Source organism: Brassica rapa, chromosome A01 (assembly GCF_000309985.2).
Source record: "Brassica rapa cultivar Chiifu-401-42 chromosome A01, CAAS_Brap_v3.01, whole genome shotgun sequence".
Lineage (NCBI taxonomy): Eukaryota > Viridiplantae > Streptophyta > Magnoliopsida > Brassicales > Brassicaceae > Brassica > Brassica rapa.
The window spans coordinates 24,486,424-24,500,943 of NC_024795.2; the positions used below are offsets into that span (position 1 = coordinate 24,486,424).

The window sequence follows — 14,520 nt, forward strand, 5'->3', positions numbered from 1 at the left end:
AAACCATGCATGCGTGAGGTATATATTAGTTTCAAAATTCGACCCTGGTTGTAGAATTTGTATTACGAAATTCATTATATAAATAAGTAATCGGACGAAAGGTATAACTTGGTATAATCAATTATGATTATGAACTATACATCCCTATTTACTAATCAGCATCAAGACACAAACTAGCATCATAAAGAATTCAATATCGTAAAACTTGTTGCTTGCACAAAATATATTTCACAAAATAAATCTGGTGTTCAAACTTTTGCACACGTACCAAAATTATACATATCACAATCCGAAAGAAATATATTTAATGGAATGAAGTTTCCTATTGTATGACAAGAGTTTATTTTTGTGAGTGATTCGGCTGACTTGACTTAATGGAGTTTCTTCACAACTATAAATATTTAATGGAATGAAGTTTATTCACTAGTAAATAGATCAACACAACTATAAATATTTAATGGAATGAAGTTTCCTATTAGCTAACTATGCGTTTTCTTTACCTTTTGGTTTTCATTTATTTGAGGTTGTTCCAGAAAATGTTGTTTCTGTTTTGTTGGAGGATTGTCATGGGGTGTCGAGACCTCGGCAAATTTGCTTGTAATTTGGTTTCTAATTTTTGAATAAAAAGTAGGAGACTCATGTCTCCTGCCTCCTACCAAAAAAAAAAAAAAGAATGTTTCCTATTATGAAAACAAAAGGGTTTAAATACTTGACTGAGTGAAAATAAAGAAACTAAAAGAAAACTCATAATTCTCATGCAAAAAAATATTTAACATGTCAGTTGTTTTATTCCTTTTAATAATTAGTCAAGATATCGGAACCCACAAGGTAAAGAGACAGATCAAGAAAGAAAGACAGAATATTGGAATACAGTTTTGTCTTTAAGTGTATCCTAAAGTATTGGGTCAAGAAAGATATGGTGAGTTCAGCTTTGTCAAAGTATCTAACCATTTGCATCATTGAGTGGTCTTAACTCCTAAACTCCAAATCATAGGAGGGCTCTCCTATAGATTTGGCTCTTTTTTTCCTGCTTAAATATTCTTATATATAAAAACAAATCAAACTTACACAAGTAGACTCTTGATATAATGAGATAAGGGAAAATCCACCACCCATCACTTGTGTTATATTAGATTGGTCCACTGAACCTATTATTAATCTTCGACTTTACGTTGGATCGCCGTTTTATAGCCATAACAAAAGAGTTATCTCTTAAGAGGTAAATGTAAATGTGTGTTAATAATGAATTCAACGTAACTCCAGGGGACCAGGATAGATCCATCCAAGGGATTAGTCGTATATCAAGTTGCTTGCCCTCTTGGTCACGGTAATTGTTTCGTATAATCGTTTGATATGGACACCACAAAACCGTAAGAAAGTCATTCTAGAGTATACTGATTGTAACCAAGAAACTCAAGTAATAGTAACAATGAGACAAGAGTCTTGGAAACACTGCAAGTATATTTTTGAACTTGTTGCCACTGCTGGTTAAGTGCATTATGTATGGCTAGGTTATTTCAGAGCGTTTCCTTCACATTCTTACGCTCGTCATAGCTCCCTTGTAACTTTAGTTAATCAATTATTCATCTTATATTCTTTCTTTCGTGACATCATGCTCTTGTATGTATATACGATTTGGTATTTGGGGTTAAATTACCAAACCAATTCGATAATGAAAGAATTGATATAAACTTACCTTGCTGAAAATTTATGAAACATAAACAGTTAGAATCTTGTTTCATGAACCTCAGAAGATTAAAGTTCTCTTTTATCTTCCACCAACTTATAAATTAAAGAATTAGTATTTAGTGCCCATAAACCAAAAAAAAAAAAAATCCTCATGATGATTTTAGACTCATCTATGACCATTAATTTCATATGATGCCCATAATAATTCATAAACATGGGGGTATGTTTATCATATTTATTGGAGAAAATCTTCATACTGAGATGCCCTTGTCCACAATAATGGCTTCAACACACTTGCAAAACTACAATTAACATGAATTTATCTTGGGGAGAAACTGGTAAAAGAATCTTATATTTGTAAGATTAGTGATTCCTCTGACTTGAGTTTGAGACGATAACTAGAGAGGTGTGCGAGAGAGAGAGAGACCTCAGAAGCGTCTGATCTCTTTGGGAGGTCTGAAGTTAAGAGGATGGGTTTCAGGAGTTGCGTTCTCGTCTTCCTTCCACATCTTTATGGTCTTGTCTGCCTCACACGTTACCAGCCTTGAACCCGTCTGATCGTAACACGCTGCATATATACCAGCTTCACTCTCCAGCGAACCTAACAACGTGAAATGATAAAACGACTCAGATTTACTACTTGTTCACACTCGAGAGCTTCCTTAGCTCCTTAGAAACTATAATCAACAAGAACAAAAATTTAAAGAAACAGTATGAGGTCATACCAGGCTGTACAATGGTTTTTGCCTGTTGGAAACTGTGACCACTCTTCCAATCCCAGAACCATAAGCTTCCATTATCACCTTCCACGATACAACAACGTAAACATTTTAAGAAACATACATCCAGTGTAGTACGTATAAGTGTGTCATCCAGATACTATCAAATAAAAAGGTTTGGAAATGAGTTAATACCTCCAGTGACCATTACACCATCCTCATTCACAGCCACTGCGTTGATTGTGGCTCTTTGCTGAGAACTGCTCCATGGAGTATGACAACACCAAAACACATCAGAAAAAAAATACTACAATTTCTTTAACTACATCACTGACTAAAAAAACTCAATGAAACTAGATACAAGAGCTAATTAACAAGAATCCAGATACTTACAGCATGTTGTGGCGAAACTCTCCCTTAGGAAGGCTAAACTTCTTGATGTTATCAACGGATGCAGAAACAAAAGCATTCCTGAAAAAAAATCAAGGGAACAAATTAAATCAGAGTGCATAATCTTGCACAGCCAAAGGTTGAAAGAGAAGGACAATTACTCTTTCGGATGAAGCACCATTGCTCGGACAGCTTTCTTATGATTCGTTAGAGTTGCCATTGTTCTACCTGATTATAATAACAAAACAATATATATTTGTTCGTCAACTCTGCACACAACTGAAAAGCAAAAAAAAAAATCAGAAGATGGTTAAACGTTAAGTGTACCATATCGAAGGTCCCAAAATTTAATGGTCGAATCATGAGAACCGGTAACAACTTGTGGGTCCTGCAACATTACACACACCATCAGCTCTCATATCCCAAGTTCAAATGATTTCGAAAGTAAAACAGATGGACCATATAGCATAAAACAGAAGTGCTCGCTTATGAAAAGTGGCTTACGGTTGGACGGGTGAAAACGGAACAAACGTCTTTGTCGTGTCCCGAGAGTGCAAACGTCTGCACCTTCGTACGGATATCCCACACCTATATGCAGAAACAGGATTTTAAACAACAATCTCAGCGAAACTCAGAAATTGAAAACAGGATACATCTTTTCACTAAATTTCATACCCTGCAGACAGAGTCTCGCCCTCCGGTTAGTACAACGTCCAGAGTTGGCTGAAGAGCTAAGCAATAGACTCCACTCAAGTGACCATGATAAGATCGGATAACCTATCCAAGCCAATTCCAAAAAACACAGAACATGAGAAGTTAAGATCAAGAAGACATATAATTCATCTACAGATGAAATGAAGTCCATCATCGAGTTTAACCTTATTCTGCTCAAGGTCCCAGCATTTGACTTGCTTGTCATCACCAGCAGAGAAAATATAGCTATGTTGGTTGCTTACAGCGAGGCCTGTGAAACAATGATTAAGCAAATATTAGAAAGTCGAAGCATGGAACTTTGCTTTGCAAGAATTATTGATGAACTAACAAGTGGATGGGATTAAGATTGAAAAGGCTAACCTCGTACTTGCCCAATATGTCCAGTAAGTGTGTGCTTCAGAACTCCACTCGCTACATCCCATACCTAGAGAACATGAGCCATATAAAAATCTCAACAAGAGTAATAAAACCAGGATTGCTACAAGTGGTAAAGTTGCACTCGATGAAAGTACCCACATGATGAAAGTATGGTAAATGCATGAGATATGGGTAAACGATGCATTAAGAGCTAGGTAACAGAATCTAGCAAAATTCATATTATAAAAGGAGGTTAAAAGAAGAAGAAAAAAGGCATTGAAGTTTTCAACATGTAGAGCTCATCGGTTACCTTAATGGTACGATCAGCAGAACCAGTGCAAAACCAATCATTACTTGAGTCAAATGCAACAGATCTAACCCAGCCCAAGTGCCCCCCCTGGATCACCTGTAAAAAGAAACAAAAGATACATCACTTCATATGAACATTAAGTACTCTCTAGAAGCCAACACATGGGCTAAGAGCTAAATGCTTAGCTTATATGCTATTTTAATGAGATGCAGGAATGCTACTGTACCACAAATCTTACCCTGTAATACTTCCATGGTGCATGCCACTCTGGACGGGGCCATCGACTAGGTATTCTCTCCATTAAAGCAGAAGTTGACAGGTTTCTGCAACACAGAGAGCGGCAAAGATGGACATATAATGAGAAACTAGCTAGAGGTAGTTAAATAAAAATATATAGCCAAATTTTAAGTGCCATGACTATGAACAAACTCATCTAACATGTAGTGTCATTACAGAGAGCTTATATAAATAAGAAGAAGAAAAGGAAAGGACAGAGAACCTTTCAGATGAGGATCCAAATGCAGGAAGAACAGTGGTGCTTTTGCCTGCGTGAACAGTGTTGTCGTTCCTGTAATTCGATCCATTATCAGCATCATCACGATATAAGCAGAGCAAAAAGATTCTTGAGAATGTAGTAAATTTTTTTATCCATTAGTAAAATAGGTAAAAAAAGGTAAACTCACAAGCTTCTTGGCGGTAAAGTAGGACCAACAACAGCTAAACCTTTTGAACTTCCTTGGCTCCTTCTTGACCTGCTAGAATTCATCAAGCAATAAAAGTTAGAAACTTTAGAACAATAAACAACTAGAAAGGTGGAAACTTTCTCACCTGGAAGGGCATTGGATGGAGCTATCTGCTCATTGTTATGCTCAGCCTTACGTATATGCTGCTTACTCACTGGCTCTACACCTCCAAACGCAACTTGAATCTATACAAGAAACCTCACTGTTATGTTCAGCCCTAAGTCTTAGGCTAGAAAACAAGAAGACAACATACAAAAAAGAGATCTTCGTTACCTTATGAGAGAGCCGAACTTTTTTGCTGTAAGAGAAGAGAAGAATCGTTAATACGTTTAACAAATTCAGAAAGATTTCAAGAAACAAGGAGATCGCAATCGAAACTAACCTTTCTGGATCAGGCGGAGCGAGTTGATCACGAGCGGGGGAGAAAAGATCAAGAGCTCGCTTCACTGATTTGTGACTCAGCTTTTGCAGTGACTGTGGCTCGATCTCCGTCGTCATCCTCGATTCGTCGTTTACTTCAATCGATTAGAGGTTTTACACGAAAAAAGAGAGCGTGAGAGAAACTATCTGCGGAAGATCGAATCGGATCCTTATTTATACGTTAACCCAAACTCTCGGATCCACCCACCCGTGGGGCGGTTTAATATTTATAATCCTTTTTCCATTATTTTTTTCAAAAAAGTAAAAGGGTAAAGTAGTAATTAACTATTAACATATAAGTAGAGGTTATTGGTTGTTGGATTTGAAAATCCGAAGTAAATCTACTGTTATTAGTTATGTGATTTTTAAATTTGTATTAAAATCATGTGTTATTGGTTTAATGATTCATAAATTCTATATCAAATTAAGTGTTGTTCAATCGTACAGATTTACTAATATATTTGATTTTATAATTGATTTGAATTGATTTGTTTGGATTTTTTTAGTTAAAAATATAAAAATTCAAATCTAAAGAAAAATACTATATGGATTTTTAAAGAGTAGTTTACACTACAAGGCAGTTTCCAAGTTTTTTATTACAAATTAAGTCAGTTTCTGCTACTAGGACAGTTTCTGTTAACTTGGGGGTTGATGGGATGTGACTTGTTTCATTTTTTTTTTTGTGTCTAGTTTCTTTTTTCACAACTAGTTAGGCTTTCTAGTTAGACCAAACCATATTTTGTTTATTTCTTCTTAATCTCTGTTACACTCCAACAGTTGCACAATGAAGCTTGAGTAACAATGGTCAAATCTCACAAAAAATTTCAAAATCTAAAGTTAGAAACCAGTTTAGAAGTGATAAATAAACAATTTTGAAGTATAATATACACGATATTGAAAAAGAATGAAAAATACATGAAAGAAATTAATGGCGGCCGCAATGTTTGATGCAGGAAACCCTAAAAAAATCTGGGGAATACGAAGATATAGTTACGAAAATGCCACTCAATAAATGTACACCATGTAATATATGTACATGTGTACATTATAACATGTGTACAAAGATAAAATGTGTATACTGTATATTACTAAGGTAATGTGTACATTGTATATTACAAAGACAACTTGCGTACATGTGTACATTAGATACGAATAAAACACAAAATCATGTGTGTTATTGTCATGTACACCATTTTTAGTTTGACTTGAGCTATTTATTATGTATTTTGGTATTGTTTTAGTAAGGAACCACCAATCCACCTATATGTGTACAACCTCTTCACATATATTGGATCATTTTCGATGTACATGTGTACTCGTCAACAAATGTACACATCAAAATAACTAAGCATCTGCGATTTTATGAACTCACGATAATATTAACACAATGTACATGTGAATTTTTTTCCTTCTTCCCATGTACACGCATTGGATTACAACGTTTTAAATGGTATGTAAGGAAGAAAAATTGAATGCTCTTTTGTACATGTGGATATATAAATCGATGTACAGCCAATTCGCGCAGCACTTTTGTACATGTGGATATGTAAACCGTTGTACAGACAGTTGGCACACACCCTTTTGTACATGTCGATATGTAAAGCGATGTACACATATATAACATTAAAACATTGTTCATATGGAAATTTAAACAAAATGAGAATATATGATTCTAGGATACATTAGCTTAGTAATATACAACGTACACCTGTAAACATTGTACACATATAGGTTATATCATATGTCTGTAATATACACTAATTAATTTGTAAGAAATTTTAATTAGTGAAAACTCTATCATAAGTAAATACTATATATTATGTGTTCATAATTTTATTATTGTTGTTTAGTCTTTCTCAAAAAAAAAAATATACATAATGAGTTGGACGTCACTGTAATGATCAAAATTTTAAAGTCTTCATAAGTATAACACGCATAACACATATAATATAAATAATTAAATAAGTGTAAATAAGAGTTAGAATATAATTTTAGAATATATCTTCCAAAATACATGGCTTAATTTTTTAATATGTATATATTAGCTTATTTTAAATTACTAATTTAAAATTTTTATAATAAAATAAGATTGTATTTGATTGCAGTTTACATGATTTTCATCTTCATCGGAATATGAATATGTAGTTATAAGACAAAAAAAAAATCATATATATCCCTATTTTTTCAAATTATCTGAATTTATTGATATATTTGATTAGAATCCTAATTTTATTAACTAATATATTTTATTTAATATAAAATAAAATAAACATAAAATATCTTGAGAATGTTTAGTGGGATTTTCTATATATTTCAGAATGTCTTGAAATTAATCTAATATTATTGATTAATTATATACAAAACTGAACTATACTTAGTCATTAGTATTTCCAAGTATTATAATAGATACTTTTCAAACTTAAATATTAGATTTATATTACAATTCATGAACGGTAGTCCATTTAAAAAACAAAAAAATTATATGGTATTTTCTCTCTATAGTTTTTATTTTTTTCATAATTATGAGATACATGTATTAAGTTGATTAATATAGTGAAATAAATTTTAATGTTATTTCTCCGTTATTAACTATTCAAAATTTCTCTAACGATTTTTAATCAACAAATTTTATTTATCAAAATTATTATAAATTCAAATATATATACAAACGATATTTACCATAGGTGTATTTAAACGATATTATCCCGCGATATCGCGGGAAGTCATCTAGTATAACTATTATTTTTAATCAAAAACACTAATTCATCAGTTAATTAAAAATTTATATCGGCTATAGAAGCTGGTGGGATATGTAGAGAAGTAACTTTTTTTGGACCGTTTCTTGTAACTTCTCTCTTCACTCCAATATCTGTTACTAAAAAAATGAACTAGGTGGAGATGTGTCATTGGTTGGACCGGTTGAAACCTTTCTCTTCACTGCGAAATCTGCTATGAAAAATAATGAGATAGGTGGAGATGTGACATTTAATTTTGTTACAGTTTACTTAAAATGATTATAAAAAATCACTGTTATAATAAAGAACTAGATTTTGATCTGCGCTTTGAAAGCACATGGTCAAAGCGCAGGGTTTTCTTTGGATTGTAAACAAAGTTTGTGAAATAATATTTTGGAACTGGTGTAGATTATTATGTTACAAAGACTGGCACTTGTTTAAGATTATATAATTTATGAATTAGTTTATATAAGTTTTTGTATGTACACTCTTGTATAACTCTTTATTAGACAATGACATTTTACCTGATCCGAAAAATCAAAACAAACCAAAATTGACTCGGAAATATAGCTGTGGTTTGGGTCCGGGTCTAGGGCAAAATACATATTTGATTTTTTCTTCGACCTGCGGTCTCTGTTGGATTCCGGGCCCTACCGGAGACCTAATAGGATATCCAAAGTAGCTGAAATATTTTGTGTATATTTGTTATATTTGGGTATTTCATATGTATTCGGTATTTCGAATGTGTTTTCAGTATCATGAATAATTACAAAAAAAAACAGAATACTTTTTTAAGTTTTGGATCCAGATTTTCGATTATAGTTTTGAGTTTAAGATATGTATTCAGTATTTCAAATGTGTTTTAAGTATCATTAGGAAATGTTTTTAGGTATTTTTCTGTTATTCAGGTCAGCTTTATGGTAAAATTTTGGGTTTTTTTGTGAATTTAAATATTTTCCAGGTATTTGTTTGTTTTCCGGGTATCTTTTTGTGTTTCAATATTTTTGGTTTTTTTGGGTACTTCGAGTCTTTTTCGAGTCCTAAAAATCCCAAACCAATTCGACATGTTACGTACCCAAAAATTGTAGGTCTTTTGTAGGTATTTGAATTATGGACCGAACCCAAAATGAATCGACCCGAATCCAAAAATTTTAAATACCTAGTTATGTCCAAATGTTTAGGATCCAAAAAATCTAGACCTGAAAGGAACCGATCCGTACCCGATGAGAAGACCTGATTACCAGACCTATTCTCTCACATTATATTTTGTGCATTTTATAAGAATTACATTTGTTGGGCTCGTGAGATTTAAAATTTACTTGGTAGATTTTGGCTTATTTAATAGTATAGATTTGTAAAGTGTTTTAATAGTTTTTAAGCTTATATTAAAAAAATATTTTAAACACTTTTATAAAAAAAATAATTTGACGTAAAATTTAAAATTTTGCTTTTTTACATATGGTTTATTAAAGTGTTTGTATTGAATTTGATTTTGTAAATATTTGGAACTATATAGTGTAAGATGACATAATATTATATGATGTATGATATATGCAAACTTTTAAATTAATGTCTGACTTAACATATTTGGAAATGGTATTAAATAATTTAATATGATATATTTTGACACATATTTTTCCTATTATTATATTTCAATTTGTTATTCGATGGTAATTTACATGTTATTTATTTAAAATTAAATGGTAGGGGTACTCCTGTAAATAATTAGCAAAGTAAAGGGGATGTCAAAAAAAATTCTGATGTTTGTCTATACCTTGTGATATCAACGAACCATATGGAAATCATATACAAATAATAAAAACAAAACTAGGAAAAGATGGCAGACAAACACTTTTATGTTTTCAAGTTCACGTACCAAATTATGGTACAATTGGATTCTAGGTTCATAGGAGACCATTGGTATTTGAACTAATACAGATTTAATCAAATGCTATAATGAATTGCTTTCAAAAATATAAAATGTAAGTTATCTTCAACATTTTAATAGTTATTGGTATGGAAATGATTAATATAAGATTATAATTATAATTTTTAATCATACAACGATTATTCATCTATTGAATTAAAAGTTATTATCTGCAATAGAAACTGTAGGGATAGAGTGAGATGTAATTTTGTTTGGATCGTTTTTTGGAATTTCTCTCTTCACTCCAATATCTGTTACTAAAATTTGTGAACTAGGTGGAGATGTGTCATGGTTTGGACCACTTGGAACCTTTCTGTTTACTCCGATATCCGCTATGGAAAATAATGAAAAAGGTGGAGATTTGACATTGCTTGGACCTTTTCTTGGAATCTCTCTCTTAAAACCAACATCCGCCACGGGAAACACTGGGGTAGGAGGAGATGTGATATTGCTTGGACCTCTTGGAACTTTTCTCATTATTTCATCATTTGAAACTGTTTTTGATACATCATAATAAGAGTTAAAGAAAAAACTTTGGCGAGTGGCTAAAGCTAGCGTAAGAAATAAGAACTGAAGCAATGCAACTCCAATTTTTTTGTTCATGTTTTTGTTTTTGGTTTATCTTTGTTAATCGATAGATGAAGAAAATATGTGATTAGTTAGCTTCTTGAATCTAGATATTTATAGTTCCTGTAGATGAAGATATATACCAAGACTAAAGAAAAATACACTTTTAAAGTTATATATTTAAAATAAAACTGATTCTAACAAATAAAATATTTGAATAGAAAGGCATGTATTTCTTCTGTATTTTTTTTTATCTTATTAGTATTTAATTTTTCTATCTTCAGTTGACAAAAAGACGTTTATATATTTAAACCCCAATCTAATAAAAATAAATAAAGATACATAAAAAGTTGAAACCTTTTTCAAATAAAATCTACAACTAATACCAAATCCAAATATGAAATAAATGATACACATTTATTTTAGTTAACAATACCGTCCTAGTCATCACTGTTTAATAATCATAATCTGAGTTGAGTTCTACATAATATTACAAACTGAAACGTTAGATCTAATATATAATGTAACTTTGATAAACAAAATCCCAATTTAGAAAATAATCTAAAAATACCAATTTACAAACGAGTCATTTAATCCTATACTTTTGTTTAAACATGAACGAATATCAAATTTTCGTTAACCAACCCATTTTATTTATGTAAATAATCATCTATTATAATGTCGTTAACATACTCATGGTTAGCTTCATAAAAGAAACTAGATTTTGATCCATGTTTTTAAAGTGATGATTATCTTTCGCCGACAGATTTTGGTTACATCTTTTTGGCTTTCAGTTCGGTTCTAATTCAGTTTTTGATTTTTGTTTTTCTGGTTCAAGAGATATAGGAAATATTTGGTTATTTAGAAATTTGAGTGTTTCTTGGTTTAGTTATTTTGGTTATCGGTTTATTCCGAATAACAATGTTAGAAACCCATTAAAATCTTGAGTTTAGTTTGGTTCTTGATTGGGTCCCGATTTTGGGATAATCTCAAATAATACAAGTAAATATCACTTTTTAGTTTTACATAAAATATCCGATAAAATTAACTATTTGTATTAAAATATTCGGGTGATTCAGTTCTTCCAATATTAATAATTCACATATTTATTGCTAGGTAATTTTCTTATTTATGACAATAGTATACAGCCAGAATTTTTGAAGGTCAAACGATATTCCAAGGATATTCGTATAGATACTATGAAAGTCGATATATATATATATTGTGTATCGAATATATTTTTATTATAAAATATTAAATAGATAACATAGTCAGATTTTCTATATTTTGTAAATTATAATCTATAACAAAAATAGTGGAGTTGATCTCTATCATATTTTCTGAGAAGTCAGTTTCCTATATGTCATTCTCACATTAACCATAATCAAAATACCAAAGCAAATCTGAAATCTCATTTTTAAAATTATCTAAAATAAAGTTCAATTTCCATTCAATAAATCAAAGACATAAATTTATTTAGAATTTATCAAATATTTTAATTACTGTAAATATTAATATATGTCATGAGCTTCCAAAAATGTATCACCTAATTATGTATGTAACTTCCTGTTGAGCATCGCTTTATTTTATAAAATTCTTTTTAAGACATCAAAATATAATTTGATAAATATTATGAAAATACATTCACATTTAAACGATAAATAAAATTTATTTTATTTGACTTAATTATAATAAAAATAATTATACTTCCTTTTGAATTTAAAGAATATATGAAACTCAATATACTCACATCATGGGTGAATCGACTAGTCCAACATATATCTAAAATCATAGTTTTAACTACGATAAGAATATATAATTTTATAAGAATAGTAGTTTATTTTATAAATATAAATCATAAGACAACTCAAAACATATGAAAATGAAAATAAAATATTCACCAACTGTTACAACTTAGTTCTTTTCTAAAACTTATATATGTGCATGAGACTTCATAATATTATCGTTATATCAATTTATGTAATTTGGAATCAGACACTTTAGTTTATTTTTTTTATTTTATTCTAAGCACAATATTTCTTTAATTATACATAATCTTCATAAAATATATTAACATATCTAACACAACAACCACTTAAATGCAAATCCAAATTATCCAAAAACTAATCAAAATTTTAATTTATTTAGAATAATAAATATTATAGTTGAATTCAGAGATGCAATCCAAATTATCCAAATGATAACTAAATTGATTGTAAAAACAACAAAACCAATTAGATATATATAAAATCATATTTACTATTATAGTAATATAATATTATAAATATAAATGATGCATACAAATTATAAATTTATTTAAAATTAAAAGTTAATATCAATCAATTATTATAGTATATTAACTTTATAAGTATTTATACTCGTGCATAAGCACGGGAAAATCACCTAGTAATTTTAGTGTTTCGCAAGTTATTCATAGGAATATCTTCTTACATATTATAATTTTTTTATATATTTTGATATATGCAAAATCTCTCATTAAGCATTTTCAAAATTATGGAATTTTTATATTTTAAATTTAAGGAAGTTCTGTATTCCAACGTATTTCTATTTTCTGATTTTTGAAGCAGAAAATACTTTCAAAATGAAAGCACAATATGCACACCTTTTACAAAATAAAGATTAAAATCTTGTAGGATTATTATCTAAATATATTGAAATTAAGGAAGTTATATATTTTTTTTTCAAATTTTAAAGCCCAAAATTATTAAAAATAAAAGCACCAGCTATTCTCCTCACACAATATGCAAATATTTTATAAATTATAAAATAATTTTTTGGTAACTGAAATAAGTCAAAATTTTAATTTTGTTACAATTTACTTAGAATTATTATACAAAAATACTGTTATAATAAAGAATATCTCGTAAACAAAAATCAAATCTTATAGATATCAGGTGAAAAAAAATACTATTATTACTAAAACCATAATAATAAACTAAGTTTATATTATTACTAAATTTATTCCTTTGATTCTTTTTGTACATAAACCTTTATCCTCTTAATATAAATTTAACATTTCACCAAAAAAAAACTAAATTTATATTAAATGTTTGGTAAATACTATATTCAACAAAGTAAAGGGGATGTCAAAAAGTATGTTGTTTTAGTTGTATTGATTTGCCAAAAAATCTCCAACTTTCAAACTAAAAAAGTACTCCTTAGTAAGTCATTTTAATCTTCAACTATCATTTAGACACAAAAAATCACTTATTTTCATTGGCAAGATTTTGTGATTCGTTTTTTTAATCTGTTAAAATCTCGCTAACACACGTTTAAATATCTCTATTTTACACCCCTAATATAATTGATATATCCTCTTGTGAACATATATAAATTCATTTTCCCCAAGTCATCCATCTAAAATTTATTAGACATTCAACTACCATTTGATACAACCACATGTTTTAACATCCATTTCAACACTTGATATAACTCATCATTGGTATTATGCCACAATGTTTTAAGTTTAGCTTTATTCACCTCCATTTAGAAAATGTATATGAAGAAATTATTTTGAATAGATGATTTAGAAAAGAATATAGGAATTTTTTCTTTTAAGAAGGGATTAGGTCAGTTATATAAGAGGTGATTATTTTTGCTAAGACGTTGTTTTAATGTTCAACATTTGTTATTAAGGTTTTAGTGTTCAATTAAACATGTGTCTGGATTGTTTTGACCAATAAAATCGAGTGATTTACTTGTGGCTAAATAATATTCAAAGGTTAAAATGGCTTATTGAAGAGTTGAAGTTTTTTAAGCTTCAGTTTGAAAGTTAGAGATTTTGGGATAATACTCTTACGATGTTAACGTAGGTTGACAATGTCATAACATTGACTATTCATTTAGCTAAAATGGATTGGTCAACGGGAATTTGATATTTATTTGTGTTTAGAAGACAATATGAGATTTAAATGATGCATTTGTGAAT

At 29.9% G+C, this 14,520-nt stretch overlaps 1 protein-coding gene across 1 annotated transcript; it reads right to left on the minus strand.

Moving 5' to 3' along the window:
- Positions 1–1,844: 1,844 nt before the first annotated feature.
- On the minus strand, positions 1,845–6,938 carry LOC103839906 (protein pleiotropic regulatory locus 1). Its single transcript, XM_009116394.3, is given in 18 exon segments — positions 1,845–2,290; positions 2,415–2,492; positions 2,604–2,668; positions 2,802–2,879; positions 2,960–3,026; positions 3,126–3,186; positions 3,303–3,386; positions 3,474–3,575; positions 3,677–3,762; positions 3,873–3,936; positions 4,180–4,275; positions 4,418–4,502; positions 4,679–4,747; positions 4,863–4,902; positions 4,905–4,931; positions 5,008–5,107; positions 5,196–5,220; positions 5,305–6,938. Coding segments are annotated over 18 exon segments (1,416 nt in total). The 5' UTR covers positions 5,421–6,938; the 3' UTR covers positions 1,845–2,117.
- Positions 6,939–14,520: the final 7,582 nt, after the last annotated feature.